This window comes from Polypterus senegalus, chromosome 12 (assembly GCF_016835505.1).
Source record: "Polypterus senegalus isolate Bchr_013 chromosome 12, ASM1683550v1, whole genome shotgun sequence".
Lineage (NCBI taxonomy): Eukaryota > Metazoa > Chordata > Cladistia > Polypteriformes > Polypteridae > Polypterus > Polypterus senegalus.
The window spans coordinates 161,271,354-161,290,041 of NC_053165.1; the positions used below are offsets into that span (position 1 = coordinate 161,271,354).

At 48.8% G+C, this 18,688-nt stretch overlaps 1 protein-coding gene across 2 annotated transcripts; it reads left to right on the forward strand.

The window, feature by feature from the left end:
- Positions 1-646: 646 nt before the first annotated feature.
- Positions 647-18,519, forward strand: LOC120540087 (chemokine-like receptor 1). 2 transcript variants are annotated; one of them, XM_039770571.1, is made up of 3 exons: positions 647-1,063; positions 9,193-9,239; positions 15,043-18,519. In XM_039770571.1, exons 2-3 carry the CDS (start codon positions 9,237-9,239, stop codon positions 16,111-16,113), a joined length of 1,074 nt encoding a protein of 357 aa, XP_039626505.1. In that variant the 5' UTR covers positions 647-1,063; positions 9,193-9,236; the 3' UTR covers positions 16,114-18,519. The 2 variants fall into 2 exon arrangements, with proteins under 2 accessions (XP_039626505.1, XP_039626503.1); XM_039770569.1 differs by lacking the exon at positions 9,193-9,239.
- Positions 18,520-18,688: the final 169 nt, after the last annotated feature.

The following is an 18,688-nucleotide window of genomic DNA, read 5'->3' on the forward strand; positions in this document are numbered from 1 at the left end:
CGGCTGTCCTACACAACAGATAGATAGATATGAAAGGCACTATATAATAGATAGGTAGATATGAAAGGCACTATATACAGTAATAGATAGATAGATAGATGTGAAAGGCACTATATAATACATTCTCTTTATTGTAATATGTCACGTTTGTCATCTGTCCCCTGTACACGTGACATGTTGCTGCCACACCACTACCACTACTATTTACTTGAGGTGAGCACTAAACTAAACTAAACTGCCTTTGCCACTTGGGGGCGACACTGAGTCTACAGTAAGCGGTGAGCAGGACAGCATCTAAAACAGGCAGGGGTCAAAGGTGAAGAGCATGTCACTTTTTTAAAGATGGCTGCAGTAGTGTGAATGCTGAAAGGCGCTGTGTGAACTAATTCAGTGCACAGCATGAGTGGTGCCCGCTCGCCCGCTCATGTTATCTCCCCGTGACGTTGAGATTCTTACTCACCATGAGCACTTGGCAGGTCATCGGTCAGGGCAGTGGACGAGGTCACAGGTTCAAGCCTTCCCTTGCACTGGCCTTACAAATGTTGAGTAAGCCTCACAGGGTGCTCAGACGCACCAACAGCCCAGCGTCCTCCTCCTCCTCCTCTTCCTCCCCCGCCTTCACTAATCTCTCTCGGCCAGGCGCCCTGCTGTGCTTTTCCTTCCTTCTGATTGAAATCAGCCCTTTGCTGAGCTTGAGGAGGCCCCTTGAGAAGAGAGACGCTGGTCCTCTTAGCAACTAAGCAGCCCTGCACGAGCCGAACGCCCGCCCGCCCGTCCGTCCCTCCCTCCCGCCGCGCCACGCTGTGCTGCCCTGACGCTGGGCTTGTGTACACATCACGTGGGCCCTCGGACGCCGGGCGTACCTGCACACCTCCGACGGCTCCGACTAAGGCAGGTGAGAAGAAACTCGACCGATAAAAGACGTGTGAGGACGCGGGGTCAGCTGAGTGGGTAGAACTGGCGACTGCAGGCCGTGGTGAATGTCGAACGTCGTTGTGTGAAGCGGAGGTCTCCATTAGAGAGGTGGGAGAGGCCAGAGGAGCACATTCACATCATGGGACAGGTGAGTGGCCGTCCTGTCCTTTAACGTTTTGTCACATTCAACAGTATGGTGGTCTGCGGGTGACCTAAAAACCACACAGTCCTGGTAGAAGGTCCTGTCTGACATCTAAAGGGTCCGCCTCGGGTCACTCGACATGGGGCCAGGTGTCATTTGTATACAGTGAACTAAAGCCATCACATATAGCGCCTTTCCCCATGAAAGCAAACAGGAACACAAGAAGCTGAGGGGCAGGCGACGACATGGAGCCAGAAATAGAAAACCAGGAGGCAGCCCGACGTCCACTTAAGGGAAGAGCTGCACAGACCCAAAGGAGAGAAAAGAAGCAGAAGGACCCCGGTGAGCCCAGACCGACGGGGGGGAATAAAACCAGACAGACATTGGAGCGTCAGGCAGGTGGGCTTGGGCTGAAATGGAGACCTGGTGTTTAGTGGACACCTGTGAGTTTCAGTGGTCTACAGTCCACTTTATAGCGCCTTTCACGACTTGTCTATCTATAACAGAGAGCCCTTCATGTCTCTCTAGCCAGCCATATTCTTTATATACAGTAGAGATGCTTTCATAGCTCTTATATAGCGCCTGTCATGGAGATCTGGCTGTTATAAAGCAAACTGAGAACAGACAGAGTGGGCAAAACTCCCTTGTTTGGCAGGTAGGGGGCACACAAGCTCACTGGCGACGCCGCCCATCACAACGAGGTAGAGATGGAAACAGAGACGCCAACTGAGCCCCAAGGAATCCTGGGAATATTTTTATAGGGTGCTTTGGTGGGTGGAGCCCAGTCAGGGTCGAGGGTCTTCTTCCAGTTTGGTAGTTTCTGGAACTCAGAAGAGACGGAAAAAGGAGTCACACATCCAAGGGGGGCTAACCCTGACCCTGTTTAGTAGGGGGATTTAATATAGCGCCTTTTCAACATGTCTACAGTATGTTCAGGTTTAATGAGCCTCTTACTGGCTGTTCTATGATTCAGTAAAGCGCTGCGGCTCTGCTTAACTCGGCACCGTCTACTTCTGTGCCCGGAGTTAAAACAACATCCGCCATGTCGTCCGACTGCACGATAAGGTCGTGTCTCTCATATCATTCCATCATCTAATGTCCTTCGATACGGGCATCGTCCAGTAGGCTGCCCCTCATGCCTGCCTGATGAATATAGCGCCCTGAACATTTAAATAACTGCCACACTTCTTCAAGTAGGGCGCCTTTCACATCCCTGCATGGCTCTCTTGACGCAGCATATCTGTGACGTCACAGGCCACCTCTCACTCGGTCCTGCGTAGCTGCTTTTATCTCATATAGCGCCTTTTACACGCACTGTCCGTTGTGCTGTAAACGTCTATCTTCCATACATATAGCATATTTATATTTTATTTTTCTGCGGTGGGTTGGCGTGGGTTTCCTCCCACAGTCCAAAGACATGCAGGTTAGGTGACTTGGCAACCCTAAGATGTCCCTTGTGTGTGTGTGTGCCCTGTGATGGGCTGGCGCCCTGCCCTGCGGTGGTCTGTTTCCTGCCTTGTGCCCTGTGTTGGCTGGGATTGGCTCCAGCAGACCCTTGTGACCCTGTAGTTAGGATATAGTGGCTTGGATAATGGATGGATGAATATTTTATTTTTTGTATTTATAGTTATAGAATGAATAAAGCACTTGTAATCTCTGTCTATTTAAAATGATATATTTAATATTTCATATATAGCGCCCTTCACACCCACCTCTCACTTGCATAATGTATTTCATATCTATCTTTACGTGTATATACTGTATATATATATATATATACGCACACACACAGTATCTATTTACAATCAAATGTTTATTTATTTATTTCTTTACATATAACTTTACACTTCTAATATACTATAAATAATAAATAGTAATTATTAGAGCCGCTCTCATTTCTTTTATCTGAAGTGGAATCTTCACCGTCTCTCTACTGTTTATGGCCGTGTGTCTTTCCTTTCTCTCCCCTATAGATTGTATACTGTATGTGTACATTTATATATTTTCAAATACGTCTGTACCTTTCCTATACGCGCTTTATCATTGATAGAGCGCCTTTCATATCTGTGTAACACGACACCCACAGTATCCCAATGTGTCAGCTTCTCATATAGCGCCTTTCAGATTGAGGTCTAGTATGTGGGGTGTGTCGATCTGTTATTTCATCGTTCCTTACCCATCTATCCATCATCTTTATAGCGTCTTTCACATCTCTTGGCTGTGTTTCACCTCTCGTATCCATCCATCTTTTCCATTTATCTGCTCTACAGTTACATTCACATCTGTCTTCCTTCCTTTGTTCCTTCCCTCTTTTATTTATGAAGTTATCTTTCACGTCCATTGCTGTCTTTTGTTCTTTCTGTCACTTCTCCATCGTGTATATAGCGTCTTTCACATCTCTCTGCTGTGTTGTACTTATCATAACCATTCACCATTTATATAGCGTCTTTCATATGTCACAGTTCCATTCATATGTCTGTGTCTTATTTTGTTACTTTCCTGTCTATTCACCATTTATAGCGTCTTTCTCATCTTCCATATCCATAATTCCTAGAGTTTGTTTCATATTTATCTATTATAGAATCCCACTCTGTCTTCTACTGCGTCTTTCCTGTCCTTGTACCCATCATCTATATAGCGCCTTTCACATCTCGGTCCGTCAGGCCATGCGGTGTGGTGCCTTTGGCATTGACCTTTGATCCCCTTCTCTGACTTGCTGCGTTTTCGGCCCCCTTAACCTGCCTGTGTCGTGTAGTGTAGATGGCCGAGGGCTGAGGCGTCGGTTAAAAGGACCACACATGTAATGATAATCTAACAATCAGGGCGCCGATTATAAACCTCTAATTCACGACGCGCCTTCAGTATCAGCCCGTCATTCTGTTTTACTGCCGTCTCACTCCATCTCATATAGCGCCTTTCACTTCTTCAGCAGGACCGCTTTCTTAATTATTCACCAATCGCAGCCATCAATGACATTTTGAGCTTTTTATGATTCACGAGACTTCGTTGTTTCTTTTTTTAATCACCAGCCACTAACTGATAATAAAATGCAATGTGGGGACCCCTAAATGTTTCTGCCCATCACACATGCTTGGGAGCCATAAGAAGCTACAGACTTAAAAGAGCAAGAACTGACCACTGAAGAAGAAACGAGTCAGAGACCCCCAGAGTCTTCTGTTGGCTCGCTGGCATCTTGTTACTGTTTAGCTGCTAAAAATGAGCAGTGAGGGGCTGTCAAACTTAAAAGAGCAGCAGGAAGGGGTCGTCAATGAAGAAACTGCCCAAAAGAAAACCTTGGGCTGAGGGGCTGGCCGCTTGACGACTGGACATTTGAGGTCTCCGATCAGATTAAGTAGGCTGAAGAGTGGATGGAGGGACCAACGTGACCCCCACCTCTTTAACCCCGCGCCCTGAAGCCGTGAAATGGCCGACGTGAACCCGCGAGCCCCGCTGCTTTTGTTTCTTTTCAATGACAGCAGCAGATGGCCAGGTTTACCTTTGGAACAAATGGCTATTTAAAGAAGCCTAATAAAATAAAATCCCCGAAAATACCTGAAGGAGGAGAGCGAGTCGCGGCCGGAGACAAAGTCAGCGTCAACAGGAGCGGGCAGCGTGTTTGCTCAGGCAGGGGGCGCCCTACTGCTCTTATTGTGTGCCTTTATATTGTGTTTGTCAGGGCGGTGAAAAGTCAACAGCGGGGTCTCAAAGTGCCGAGTATGACGACAGCCCACCAGAGTCTCATAGAGCCATCTTGGGCTCATTTCTCAATTATGACGACGGCCCCCAGCACGCTGCCTTGTGCCTTTCATTTGACCCCCACCCCCCCGAGGATTTGCGATTCCTAATCAGACCCTCACCATCACCGGTCAGCTCTGCTCAGGCTTCTACTGGAGGGGGGCCGTTAGCATGTTGTACGAATTAAATACGCAAATAAAAATAAATAAATAATAATAACACGAAATGCGAGTATAACTAAAAAAAAGTGTCAAGAATATGTTTTGCTCTTTTAACAATGTATTTATTTCTTTATTTATCTCAGTGACGTCAACCATACACTGAAATGAAAACTGTCACTTCCACACGTCAGAGGTGTGAGGGCGGGCTCTAGCGAGTGCTGCGTTTTGATTGGTGAATCGTCAGCAGAGGGGATGTAAACTTTTGTTCAGCCGCACTGTCATCTGAGGGGCATCACTGACAAGTTAAGGGGTGTTTGCTCCGTACACTGAGGGGGACAAGTCGTCGAACTCTGATGAAACTGAGTGGGCACACTTACCCGCTGGGCACCGTATATGAAGGTAAAGGTCCGCACACTTTTTAAACTCTATACACTCCAGACACCTAGGGGGATGCCCTCATACTCGCTGAAGTCTAATAATGACAACTATTTATTATGGACAATGAGGGACGACATCCATCCACACCAGGGCACCAAGTGGGCTTCGGCTGGCACTGCTTCAGTTCCATCAAGTGCCACATTTACAGCAGGCAACTCCCTAAGGATGGATTTGGAGTTTCTTGAGTTGAAATCGCTGCTTCACAGAGTCATTCTGGGGAACATGCACAGTGTGGCCAGAAGGGGGCATAGCAGAGTACTAAAACCTCAGTCACAGGTTCAAATAAAGTGATTTTATTTACAAAAGGACCTTTAACAGAAAACTCTGGGGTTGATGGCAGGACTGGCACTTCAGCCACCATAAAAAATCTCACACTGTTCCAGTGTGGTGCTGTGGTGTCACCCGCTGCACTCGGGTCCCAATCCAGGTGGTTCATTGTGTGGTGGGTGCAGCGACATGCTATCACACTTACTCCCAACCTCCTCCTCCTTCTCTTCCTCCTTTAACAGACTTCTTCTCACTCCGTCCCACACAGCACCATACATCCAGAAGAGAACTGAGCAAGTGTGCGACTTCCTTTTCCACTCCTTTACCTCCAGAAAAGTGTTGTCTTCTTCTTCCCATCTCCAAAAACTGACACCCAAGGTGAGGCAGCCCTTTATGTGCCATACCCGGGGGCACTTCTGGTGCCATGGTATTGCATGGTAGAAGCCCTCCCCCATGGCACTAAACAGGGCTGCCCAATGGGACTACAAACATGCCCTGTGAGTGTATGCATGGGTGACCTAGTCCAGAAGCACTGCCACCTAGCATATTGGGATGGCGGGGTGTGTGTGTGTGGGGGTGTGTGTGTGGTACACAGACTTGGATGGCAGTCTCACACAATTCATCTGTCATGATCTAGGAGTCCTAGGCACTTAACAGTTTCCAAGCACTTCCAATATTGTGCACTAGAGGGGGATATCACCTTCAAACCCTGGCTAGTAATAAAGGCAAGTACTGAATCTTTCAAAATAAAAAGATTTCTCCTTCACAAAAAAAAAGAGTGAAGGACAAAGACAAAATGGAATTGCCTGAAACACAAAGACAATCCAAATCAAAGAAAACTCAATGCAGGTCAGAAAAACAGAGCAGAATGTTAAATAAAAATTAAAAAATCAATCCAATAATTCACAATAAACACAAGTAACACTCACCAACTCCCGAGGGCATTCATAATGAACCACCAGGGGCGGTGGGAGACCCTCCAGGTTTACAGGGCAGAGGGCAGGCCCTGGCAGTGATTGGCAGGTGGCTCCTCCTTTTGGGGCCCTATATACATTTATTGTACTATAAATTTATGTTTAAAACCATTTATATATAATAGTCCAAAAAACACGTTAGGTATCACTTTTTTTTTCTTCTTTCCTGTAGATTTTCATTTCAAACCCTGAAATAAGAGACAGGGGAGGCCCTTTGCCCTGAGTATGAGTGGCATCACTGGGGGTCTGGGCCATCAGAGGCCTTAGCTCCTCAGTTACTATTAAGCTAATGATCATTGTGCCTGTCCACTCTGATTAAGCCCACCGGGTCCCATATGAGACCCCCACACACACTCTTTCATTTCATACACTGTCTGTACTGGAGAGACATTCGTGAAATGTCAAGTGGCAAACGCGCCGGGATATTTAGTTTTATAAAATTCAAGAGCCCCCAATCATATAAAACACCTGTTTACCCCCAATAAGCGCTTTTAAAAATTTTTTTAACCTACCGACGCGTCTGCGCTGCCGCCGTTTTGTTTGATCAGAGGCGCGTGGCGGCGGCACAACAAGGCACTTACAGACTTACAAACCGGGCCGGCCCCGCCACCGATGATGGACCCTGAACTTTATAGAAGAGCCCCGTCTTTTCCTGGGCTTCTTGAAAACTCGTCTTGGGGTCACAAACGCCTGTTTTAAACAGGAGCGCTGAGATTATTAAGGTGGTCCGGCGCTTCAACACTAACGCGGGGTTGGTGGGAATGGAAGGACAGACTGAGGGGCGTCTGCTCGGCGGGGCGGGGCGATGGAGACGAGCGTAAGGTTTGACCACGCCTCCTCAGGTGTGCCACGTGTTGACGGCGCACGCGCGGCGCGGTATGCTGCTGCGGATTGATTCGACCGGACTCGGCGGCGCAGGATTTAAACGCCGCACTTCAGAGCTGAGCCGCTAAATAACGTGCGGTGTCTTCTTCGTCGTCGCCGTGCCGGGTGTCTCGCAAGTCTTGGTGCCCACACGTGACCGCTACAAAGACGTTTGTTTCGGTGTGTAAGGTCGAGCCCCACCGTTAGCGGGTGTTTTCATTGGGGATTCCGTGTTATTAGACGATCCTTTGGTCGAGTTGCTCTTTATGTTAACGAGCGCTAAACTCGCCCCCAGTTTACTTAAACCTTCCGAACGACTGGTCCAGTCCTCCCACTTCCCCTAAGTTACTGGGCACCAATTCGATTGAGTGTGCCATTTTAAAGACTGGCACCCCCATTTAGAGCTGCTGCCCCCGCGACCCGACCTTGGATAAGCGGTAGATAATGGATGGATGAATGAAAGAAAGAAAGAATGGCAGCGTAACTCCTATGAGCTTCAGGTTGAAAGGCAGACTCCACCAGTGGAAGGTTCAAATGCCACCCAGTGTTTAGACAGTCAGCCCTACTTTTATATAGCGCCTTTCACAGAATAAGCCAGCAGAAGGTGCTTCACGAAACAAACAAGGAGACATTTCCACACTCTTTACCTTCATTCACAGTTACGTGACTGGAGCTGGGTGCTATAAAGAACCATTTGATCGGTAATAAACATCAAGTCATTATCGGGGAGGCATGGTGGCACAGTGGGTAGCACTGCTGCCTCGCAGTTAGGAGACCAGAGTTCACTTTCTGGGTCCTCCCTGCGTGGAGTTTGCATGTTCTCCCCGTGTCTGCGTGGGTTTCCTCCCACAGTCCAAAGACATGCAGGTGAGGTGCATCGCGATTTTGAAATTATCCCTAGAGTGTGTCTGGTTGGTGTGTGTGTGTGCCCTGCGGTGGGCTGGCACCCTGCCCGGGGTTTGTTTCCTGCCTTGCGCCCCGTGTTGGCTGGGATTGGCTCCAGCAGTTAGGATATAGCAGGTTGGATAACGGATGGATGGAAGTCATTATCAGACTCACTTGGTTTCAGTGACGAGGAGGACCAGTTCATCAAAGGCCCAGCTTGGGATACGGGAAGTGACACACAGGGAGGACATGCAAAGTCCAAACAGGGTGCCAGCCTATCAACGGGCACCCTTCTCTGCCCTCAGGTCAGGATCTGAACCCAGGATGTTTGAGCGGTTAGGCAGATTGCCCTACCCACTGCACCAGCAGTAATAAACGGGCACCATTAATGACCCTACGAGCTGTAAATCAATCTGAACGCTTATCAGATGCCATCATCCCATTCAGGCACTCGCAGCTTCATTATCGCCATACGAGAATGCAAAAAAAGCAGAAATAAAAATAGCCGTTGTTTACTGAGTCGGTTAAGGCGCAGGCAGGACATTCCACTGGTTTGGCAGAGAGAGGCCCGCGTCCCAGACGGAGATGGGTGGGTCACCCGCGGCCCACCCACTAATGCGTCTTCAAGCCTTGTGGTCCCGGGCCGTTCTAAACCTGGACTTTAAATGCCACCCTGCAATCACAGAGCTCGGCTTCCTGTTTCGATGAACGGAAAGGGTCACAAGTAAAATGCCACTCACCCAGGGTCCTCGGGCTCCTGCACTGATACGCTGAAGTCACTTGTCATCGCCTTCTTCTTCTTTTCTGTCAGCCCAAGAAGACGCTGCTGTGACTGAAGTCCAGAGATCATCGGAAATGGTGAGTGCTGCTTTCAAATGACCAGTTAGGCTGCCCAATTCAAGGTGGTCTGGCACCAGGGTATGGGTGGGGGGGGGATGAACTTTCACAATGACACCCACACATCTGGGGAGACGCAATTCATTCTTATAAAGCGCACTTTTACGCACAAGGCCATTCATCCATTTAATGAGCCACGAGAGGTGGGATGACAGCAATGTGAGCAAAAGGGGGGCAAAGCGGCCAGGCAAGGATTACAAATCTGTCTGCCATCAAACGCGAGGCACAGGAGCTTCATGAAGCAGAGCCAGGATGGGAGGCTGGCACATTGTGGGTATTTCATGGCCAAACACACTCTTAGGGTTAGGGTGGGCAGTCAGCCAAACCGGCAGGTCTTCAGGATGTGGGAGGACAGCAACAGGAGCGAAGGGAGAACATGCAGACTCCACACAGGCAGTGGGCACACCAGTCTGACAAATGTAGCCATTTCCACATCCAGTATGACACCCCCTCAGTCCAGTCCAGCGCTGTAGGGTAGCAGAGCCGATGGGATGGGGTGTCACACACACCACCCTGAACACAGTGCCAGTCCATGCCAGGTCTGCACCTAAAGTCATGTTCAGCCAGTTTGGTGTCTCACACACACACACACACACACACACACACATCTCAAGGTGAAGCCCACCCTGACACAGGAGCAGGTGGAGTGACGACAGCGGGCCCCGCAGAGACCCTTAAGATTTCAGTTTCTGAGACCCCCGATTCAAATTGGAGCCTGTTCCCTCACATAGTAGTCCTATCGTTTGAAACCCGGGTTCAAATTCCCGTCTTGTCACTGGCCCAGTGGTCACTCCTGCTCCCTCACATTTCAGTCTGGACTTTGGCACAGTGTTTGCAGCTTTTGAGACTCGGGTTCAAATTCCAGCCTGTGGAGTCTGCATGGTCTCCTTATGTCCCAGGCAGGATGGGTTGACTGGTGACTGAGTGCCCTGCCCTGCCCTGTCGTGTCCTGAGCTGAGCTGGTGCCCCATTCAGGGTTGGTTCTTTCCTGGCCTTTGCTGTTTTTATATCTTTTATCTTCAAGTTGTTAGCACTGCAGTTTCACAGCGCTAGTGACACTTGGGTTCAAATGGTGGTCCATTTCTGTGTGGAGTTTGCTGTTTTTACCTGGTGTGCCAGTTCCCCACAGTGGGAGTGTTGGGTTGCTGTATGACCGGCCAGGTGGCACTTTAGCGTATGGGCATCCCGTCCAGGATTTGTTCCCACAACACCCCCTCCTGACCAGTGTTTCCCATAACTTCTGACTGGCTGGCTGCACAGTCGCCAAGGGGCGATCATTGCTCCAGGGACTTGGGTTCAAACACTAGTCTGGTCTCCTACTGCCTGACGTTGCTTGCACTTCTCTGGTTTTCCTTCCAACCTCTTGTCCAGGAATTGGGTTGGTGACCCATCACATTCACACTCCACATAGACGGTGACCAGGCTCTGGAGTTGTGAGGGAGCAGAGTTAAGCACTGAGACACCAAGCCGTTCCGATTACAAGTCCAATAACGCGCTAATAAAACTGACGTGTAAAATAACAACTCGGCATTAGTGATTAATGAACGCCTTATCAGCGCAGACGTCCAGAAAGAAGAACATCGACAGCTTCCGGTTTTCCGCGCGCGACCACCGGCGGCCCTCTAATGGCTGACCTGCGCCCGGATGAGGACTCGGCCGCCTCTCGCCGTCCAGGCCGTCAGCTCACAGCATCGGCGCCGGAGCTCGCGCGCTTCTTCACGCTTTCTTCTTATTCATTTCAGCCAAATCTGTTCCGGCCCGCCACTCGTTTCAGGAAGTTGGGGTTGGTTGAAGGCGTCTGATAAGAAGATGCTAAGCAACGGCGGACTTCCCGTTTTACTGATTTATCTCACTTTCGATGGGCCTGGAGGGACGAGAGGGGCCGGGGTGAGGTGTGCCGTATAGCGCCTTTCACGGCGAGCTGGAACCGACTGTCGGTGTAATATAGCCCATCCCTAAATTTAATTAAATATAGCGCCTTTCATGGTAACACGTCACTGAATGCACAGCGCATTACAATTACTTCATATAGTGCCTTTCACAATGAAACTCTCTTAATATCATTTATTTACCATGGCACCTTTCACAGTAAAATTCCCCAAAATGGACGACGCACATTTAACATTGTTTATTATAGCGCCTTTCATGGTGACATTTCCCCAAATTCATTGTGTCCTGAATTTATTAGTTTATTTAATATGACTTCTTTCAGAGGAACCTGTTACTGTGCACTACCTTTAAATATTTATTTCATATAGCGCCTTTTACAGTAACATCTCACTAAATGTACTGTGCATTACAATTAATCATTTATATACAATTCATATATATTGTGCCTTTCACAAGATTCCCTTAATATCATTTATTCACCATAGCACCTTTCACAGTAAAATTTCTCAAAATCTATGACGCACACTTAACATTATTTATTGTAGCGCCTTTCATTAAATGCACAGTGCCTGCGTTTAATATTATTTAATATGGTGCCTTTCAGAGCAAAATTTCCCTAAATTAATGTTTAAACATTTAATATTATTTAAAATAGAGCCTTTCACGGTAACATTTCTCTAAATACACCGTGCATGCACTCAATACGATTTATTTAATATAGCGCATTTTATGGTGACAGTTCCCAAAATAAACCGTGCACTGCATTTATTAGTTTATTTAATATAGCGCCTTTCATAGTAACCTGTCATTGTGCACTACACTTGAGTACTTATTTAATATAGCACCTTTTACAGCACAATTTTGCTGAATATTTATTTGTATTTCACAGTAGAAATTCCCTAGCTGCACTGTGCCCTACTGTTAATGTCATTTATTCAATATAGCGCCTTTCCATTGCAAGTCCCATTCCCAAGGTCCTTTACACATAGAGAGTATGGAGGCCACCACAACTGGGAGTAAAGGAGTCCCCAGGGTGAAGTTTCCATGAGTCCTCGTGAAGAAAGCAGCGACCAGCAGTCCACCGTAAGCAGTCCATGTTGTCAGACCACATACTGTAATCTGGCGTGAGCGGGATGCGGTTCTTGTTGTCTTTGTTTTTATATTCCAGAAGGTGGTCTCTGGGGTCTTCTTTGAGTGTCTGTCGTTTTGGGGGTATAACCTCGTCCGATGAAATCTTGTCTGAGCTCCTGCAGTTGTTGATCCCGCTCTGTCGGGTCTGAGCAGATACGATTGTACCGTCTTGCATGGCTGAAAATAATGGAGAGCCCGATATGCTTGGGGTGGAAGCTGTCACTTCTTAGGTAGGTCCGTCTGTCTGTTGGTTTGTGAAAAACAGTGGAGACATGTGGAGGGGCTTCTGTCAGGTCACTCTGTCATAAAGCTCAGATGGGTGGTTGTCCTTCTGGAAGTTTCTCCCATCTCCACCTTGGTTCTCTGGAGGTCAGTCAGAGTGACCGTCGGGCTCCTGCTTACCTCACTCACCATGACTCTCATTCCATGATTGCTCGGTTTGGCCGGGTTGTTGTTCTGTTTAAAAATGATGGAGGCCCCTGAGCTCTTGTGATCCTTCAGGGCTGCTGCCTTCCTCAGATGGTCTCCTCGACCCACTCCTGTCTCAAAGCCCTGCGGGGCGACTCCTTTAAACCAAAGGCTGGGGACTTTCTCTGGATGTTGGTGTGCCTTTCCTAATCAGTTCAGTTCAGGCCCAGACCGCCGGTGGGCTCCAAACATCTCAGTGACAATCCATAGGATGTGAGGACTCAGTGGTTTTATTTTAAATAAAGTGGCAACTAGAATTGTTTTTGTCATTCTGGGGTGTCGAGCGTCACTTGGACAATTTTAGCACAACAAACGGTGACAAAGTGACGGAGCCTGCTGACTTTCTGAATGCACCGCTAGGGACCTTCCAGACGGAGGGAGGGCACGGGCGGGAACAGGAGACGTAGAAGTCTGTGGTGGGAGTCTGCCGGCTGTGGTTACGGGGGGGCCGAGAAGGCAGACAGAGCAACAGCCCCTTCCATGGAGGCCCAGGGGGCAGCGGGATTTGTCTGTCATTTCTCTCTTTGCTGTTTTGGGCTCCCACCCGGTGCTGCTGCAGCAGGCTTCTGGCACTGTAGGAGTTAAAGGGATGGACGGATGGGACAGTTTGAATCCCTGTAATCCGACCGGGCTTGTGTTTGTAAGGAATACACGCAGAGTCCAGGACTGGAAAACCCGTGGGGTGCATTCTAATACCCAAACGTACGTGTGTGTATAATAAAAACTTCTAAACACTTAGCTGTGCTACCCCTCTAAGACGAGTCAAAGTCAAAATAATCAAAAGCAGACCTCCCTGTTAATGTGTGCATCTGCTAGAATGGATGTACTAAGAAAATGCATTGGATTTGTCGTTCCAACAGATGGCGTATCACAAACAGTTGTAGTGATGCATTTTATTACTGCAAATGTTTGTGATACACCATCTGTTGGAATGCCAAATCCAATGCATATGTCCCTGTTAAATGTTATTTGGTATTTGCTAAAGCAGAGTTAATGTTTGCGATGCACCATCTGTTGGAGTGACAGAGACAGCAGCCGGACAGACACACAGATACAAACACACAGACTCATCCTTTTATTAAGATGAATATACTGTATATATTAATCTTAATTATAAAAATGTGTGCGTGTCTGGTTGCTATGTCTCTGTCATTCCTACAGATGGCGCATCACAAACATTTGTAGTAATTAATACATTACATTTGCAACTTTAACACATGGTGCATCAAAATTTGAAATAATAAAATGCATTGCTGCAGATGTTTAAGATGAGCCATCTGTTGAAATGACAAATGCAATGCACAGGTCTCTGTTATATGCCATTTAGTATGGAATTCAGAAAGAGCAGCATTAAATGTTTGTGATGCGCCACCTGTTGGAATGATAGAGAAACAGCAACAAGACAGACACACAGACTCAGAAAAAGGTGGAGGAAAAAAATGGTAGGTGATCAAGGATGAAACCCAAGTTTCATCAGCGCATAGAAAAGCCAGGATGATCCCCAAGCCGTTTAGAATAATGACAGACACGTCAAAAGTAGAATTGCGAGGACAACACAGGGTCCAGTATGTCAATAAGAACTGGCGATGTGGGGGCTTTGGGGTGGGGATGCTTCAGTAGACTTGCCGTTATTGAAGGAGTCAGCAATATTACCAGAATATTCTTAAGGAGGAGGTCAGTTCATCTGTCTGTCACATGAAATGTCATTGGGTTAATCAGAAGGACAAAAAGCCAAAAGCAAGGTGACAACTGAGTGGCCTGACCTGAACCAGTAGGACAGGAGCCGACATGAGCAGCTGGCCAGTGTGTCCGCATGAAAGCGCAGAACAATGGAGTAAGCTACCTTCACAGTCAAAGTAATGGAGGCCTTGAGTGCCGTGACAGGTACTGACAATATGGGGACAATGACATCTTCACATGGAGTGTTGGATTACTTGAATAAAAGACGATTTAAAGCCTACACCGGCCGCTCTTTCAGTCCACAGCTCCCTAACATTGCATTGCGCCTGAAGGTCTGAGGCCATTAATTGTGTAAAATAGGAGAACACAGAGGGGCTCAGAAAGGGGGGGGTGGTGCAGAGATTTTTTCACAGCACTGTGCATGCAATGCTTTGACCCCCCACTTCATGACACGGTGGGCTTCATACAGCGATGGCCCCAGGCCATGTCGCTCTGCACGGTGGGTAAATATAGCGCCTTCACGCATGGCGAGCGCCGACTTCTCTTAATGTTCTTAGATGACAGAATTAAAACAACGACTCACTTCTCGTTGCAGGAAAGTGAACATCGGCCACCCCTCGTCCCGAGCCCCCTCAACTCCTCGAGAAGTGCGCCATACACCGAAGCGGAGGAGGTGATGCACGTGGTGGCAGCGGTGGTCTACTCCCTCGTTTTCCTGCTGGGCACCATTGGCAACGGGCTGATCATCTGGCTGACGGGCTTCAGGATGATTCGGACGGTGAACACCATTTGGTTCCTCAACTTGGCCATCGCGGACTTCATCTTCGCAGCATTGCGGCCCTTCGCCGTGGTCAGGGAGGCCTTGAGCTCAGATTGGCCCTTTGGGTCCACCATGTGCAAGATGAACGACTTTGTAAAGTATCTCAACATGTATGCCAGCGTCTTCATCCTCACCACCATCAGCATTGACCGCTGCATGCTGGTGGTCCACCCTGTCTGGTCACGCAACCACCGCTCCATTCGGATGGCGTCACTGGTGGCCCTGTTCACGTGGGTCATCGCCTTCTTCTTCAGCATGCCTTACCTCTTTCTGAGGGACACCATGATTGACCTCCACAACAAGACGAAGTGCACCCTGAGCTTCACGGGGGACGCAGAGGAGAAGAGACGAGTCCGACTGGCAACCTACATCACCCGCTTCACTTGCGGCTTTCTGGTGCCCTTTGGCATCATCACCACTTGCTATGTGATCATCTACCTGAGGATCAAAGACAAGAAGTGGTCTCGGTCCAACCGCCCCTTTATCATCATCATGGTGACCATCGCGGCGTTCTTCGTCTGCTGGATGCCCTATCACATCTTCAACTTTTTGAAGACCAGCAGCCTGCCAAAGGCCTTCGTCAAAGTGGGCTACCGAATTTCCTCGGGGTTGGCCTACCTGAACAGCTGCCTGAACCCCATCTTCTACTTTTTCGTGGGCTACAGCTTCAGGAAGGTGGGAGAAGGGTCCCTCCTGGCATCCATGAAGAACGTTTTCATGGATGATCCCAACCAGGCCAAGCTGAGCATCACCTCCAGTGAGAGCATCCAACTCCCACTGCGCAAAATGACCATCACGGTGGCCAACAACAACAACAGGCACCCGTCCGGCTTGGCCGCCAATTAACAAAGTGTTCAGACAGACAGACTCCGTCACTCCGGTCACGTCCGACTCTTCACCAGTAAGGGCAGTGGGCACAGGACGGCTGGAGGAGGTTCATCGTGAAGTGCAGTGCAACGTCCTTCCTTCAAAGTGACCAAACCTGTGATTTGTGATGCTTGTAGCATCTCGTCATTGAACTTTAAATAGGCGGGTGAGCTTGCACTGTGGCCAATGCTGCAGCTGTGTCCCCCCCAATGTATGCCTGTGTGGAATTCTGCATGAACTCACCCACCGGCCGATGCCCACATTCAGAAGATTTGCCAGTTAGGACCAAAGGGAGCTCCGGTGTGCCACTAACTAGGACTTGTTCGAGGCTGCTTTGTGTGCCCAATGCTACCCTTCATGGGTCACCATGGATGGAAAAAGTGTGCCCTGCGATAGACTGGCATCCTGCCCCGGGGGGAGTATTGGGTCCCTGCCTTTCACCTAAGCACAAGTGACAGGCTTTGGCCCACCTCACCCCATAAACAAATGAATACATGTGTGTTTGTGTGCCCTGTGCCAGCCTGGCATGTCACCCAGGGCTCAGTTCTCCTGGGCTTCCCCTGTAGGCTTAGAAAAAAAATGATGGAGGGATCTGAAGTAACAGGAGTTGGGCCGTAAGACATGAAAGACGCCATCGCTAAACCCGCTGCGGGCACATCTGAGCGGAGAACGAGCCGCGGACCAGACAGCTGCAAATGCGACCGATGAGGCGGACTCTCAGCATCGGCACAACTGTGGAAACGAGAAGAAGAAATAAATTAGAAAGGTTCCTAAAAATACGGAGACCCCTTCACTCTGCACACTTTATGGTCGTAGATTTCATTTTAATGGACATTTCTGCCCCTCAATCAGCACTTGATACCCCAAAATGTGTGAACAGGTTTTCAGAAAGGTCTGCAAGTTCATAAAATGTCAAAAAGTGAAATCCCTCCTTCCTAGAAGTCCTCAAGACCCTTTGCTGTGGCTCAGGTGTCTCCTGTTTGCTTGAAATCTCCTTGAGATGTTTCTAGAACTTGACTGAAGCCCACCTGTGGCCCACTGAACTTATCAGAAAGCCCAACTTGGACCCGAGTTTGGAAGGACGGACAATTCACATGACACGGCAGGACAAAAACCAAACCGTGAAGTCCAAGTAGCTCTCTGTGGACCTCCATGGTCAAATGTCGGTGAGGTGCAAATCAGGGCAAAGGGGGTCAAACCATTCCTGCAGCTTCGAGTGGTCTCACGGATGGTGAAATGCAGGACGTTTGGCACCAGCAGGACTCCTCTGATGGCACTTTGGTGGGTCGTGCAACTTCTCATGGAGATGTTTCTTAACAAAGGACCACTCGATTCTGTGATGGGCTCTTTGCTCTTTGAAAAGGCTCGGAATTTGTGGACAAAGCAGAAATCTTTTAAATTACATCAGAAGCGTCCAGCAGGATACACAGGAAACCCCAAACTTGGCCAGAGTTCTGATGCCGAGTCCTTTGGAAATCAGGAACCTGTTGGTGTTTCACATATCTGTTATCATCCACAGCCAAAAATAAGGGGGGCCTTGGTAAGGGAGGTGCCAGAGAACCCAGTGGTCACTGGCCTAGAAGTCCTCTGCTGAGATGGAGGAGCCTGGCAGAAGGCCGAACATCAGCACAGCTCTCCATCAGTCGGGTTTCAATGGTAGGGGGGCTGGACGGAGGCCACAGGCGAGTAAAAGGCAACGTGACGGCCAACTTGGAGTCCAATGACACGAAAACTGAACTCTGTGGGCAGAACTCCACACCCGATGGCTGGTGAAGACCATTGCCTGCTCTTCATCTGCCTAACAGTATCCCTATGGTGAAGCATGGTGGTGTAGGGACAGGGAGACTGGTCAGAATGGATGCTAGCAAACCTGCTCCAGAGACAGGCCACCTCAGGCTGGGGTGACGGGTCACCTTTCAGCATGACAATGACCCGAAGCATGCAGCAAGGACAACACCTGAATGGCTTTGGCACAAGACCCTGATTGTCCTCAAGTGTCCAGCTAAAGTCCTCTGAACCCGTGTGGCGAGACGTGAAGATGGCGGCTCATAGACGCGTCTCATCCACTCGAACGGAGCTTGAGAGCGAAGGATGTGATAATCGGCCCAAATCCAGGAGTGCAGAGCTCGTAGTGACTTACCAAGGCTTGAAGGGGGATTTGCTGGCAAAGTCCTGAATGAGGGGGGGTTTGACGTTTTAACTTTTAATAAATTTACAGACCCTTCTGAAAACACGTTGTCACTAAGGGGAGTAAGAATGTAGCGTGCACCCCGAATGCTCTCCAGGTACGGTGAGCTCAGCTCAAATCGCGGTCCCTTTTTTTGTATTGTTTTCTCCACACCGTTGTGGTTCTCAAAACACGAGACATCAGACACACACACACACACACACACACACCTCTGTGCCATCCGTGTTCCTCATTCCTCGCAGCTTTATTCTGTCCCTCGTCCGTCTGGTGAGACTCACTGGTTGTCACCTCTCCCATACACACAGAGACCACCATTACGACTGAAGACAAACGGGGCGCATCACAGACTGGTCTGACCAACACGCC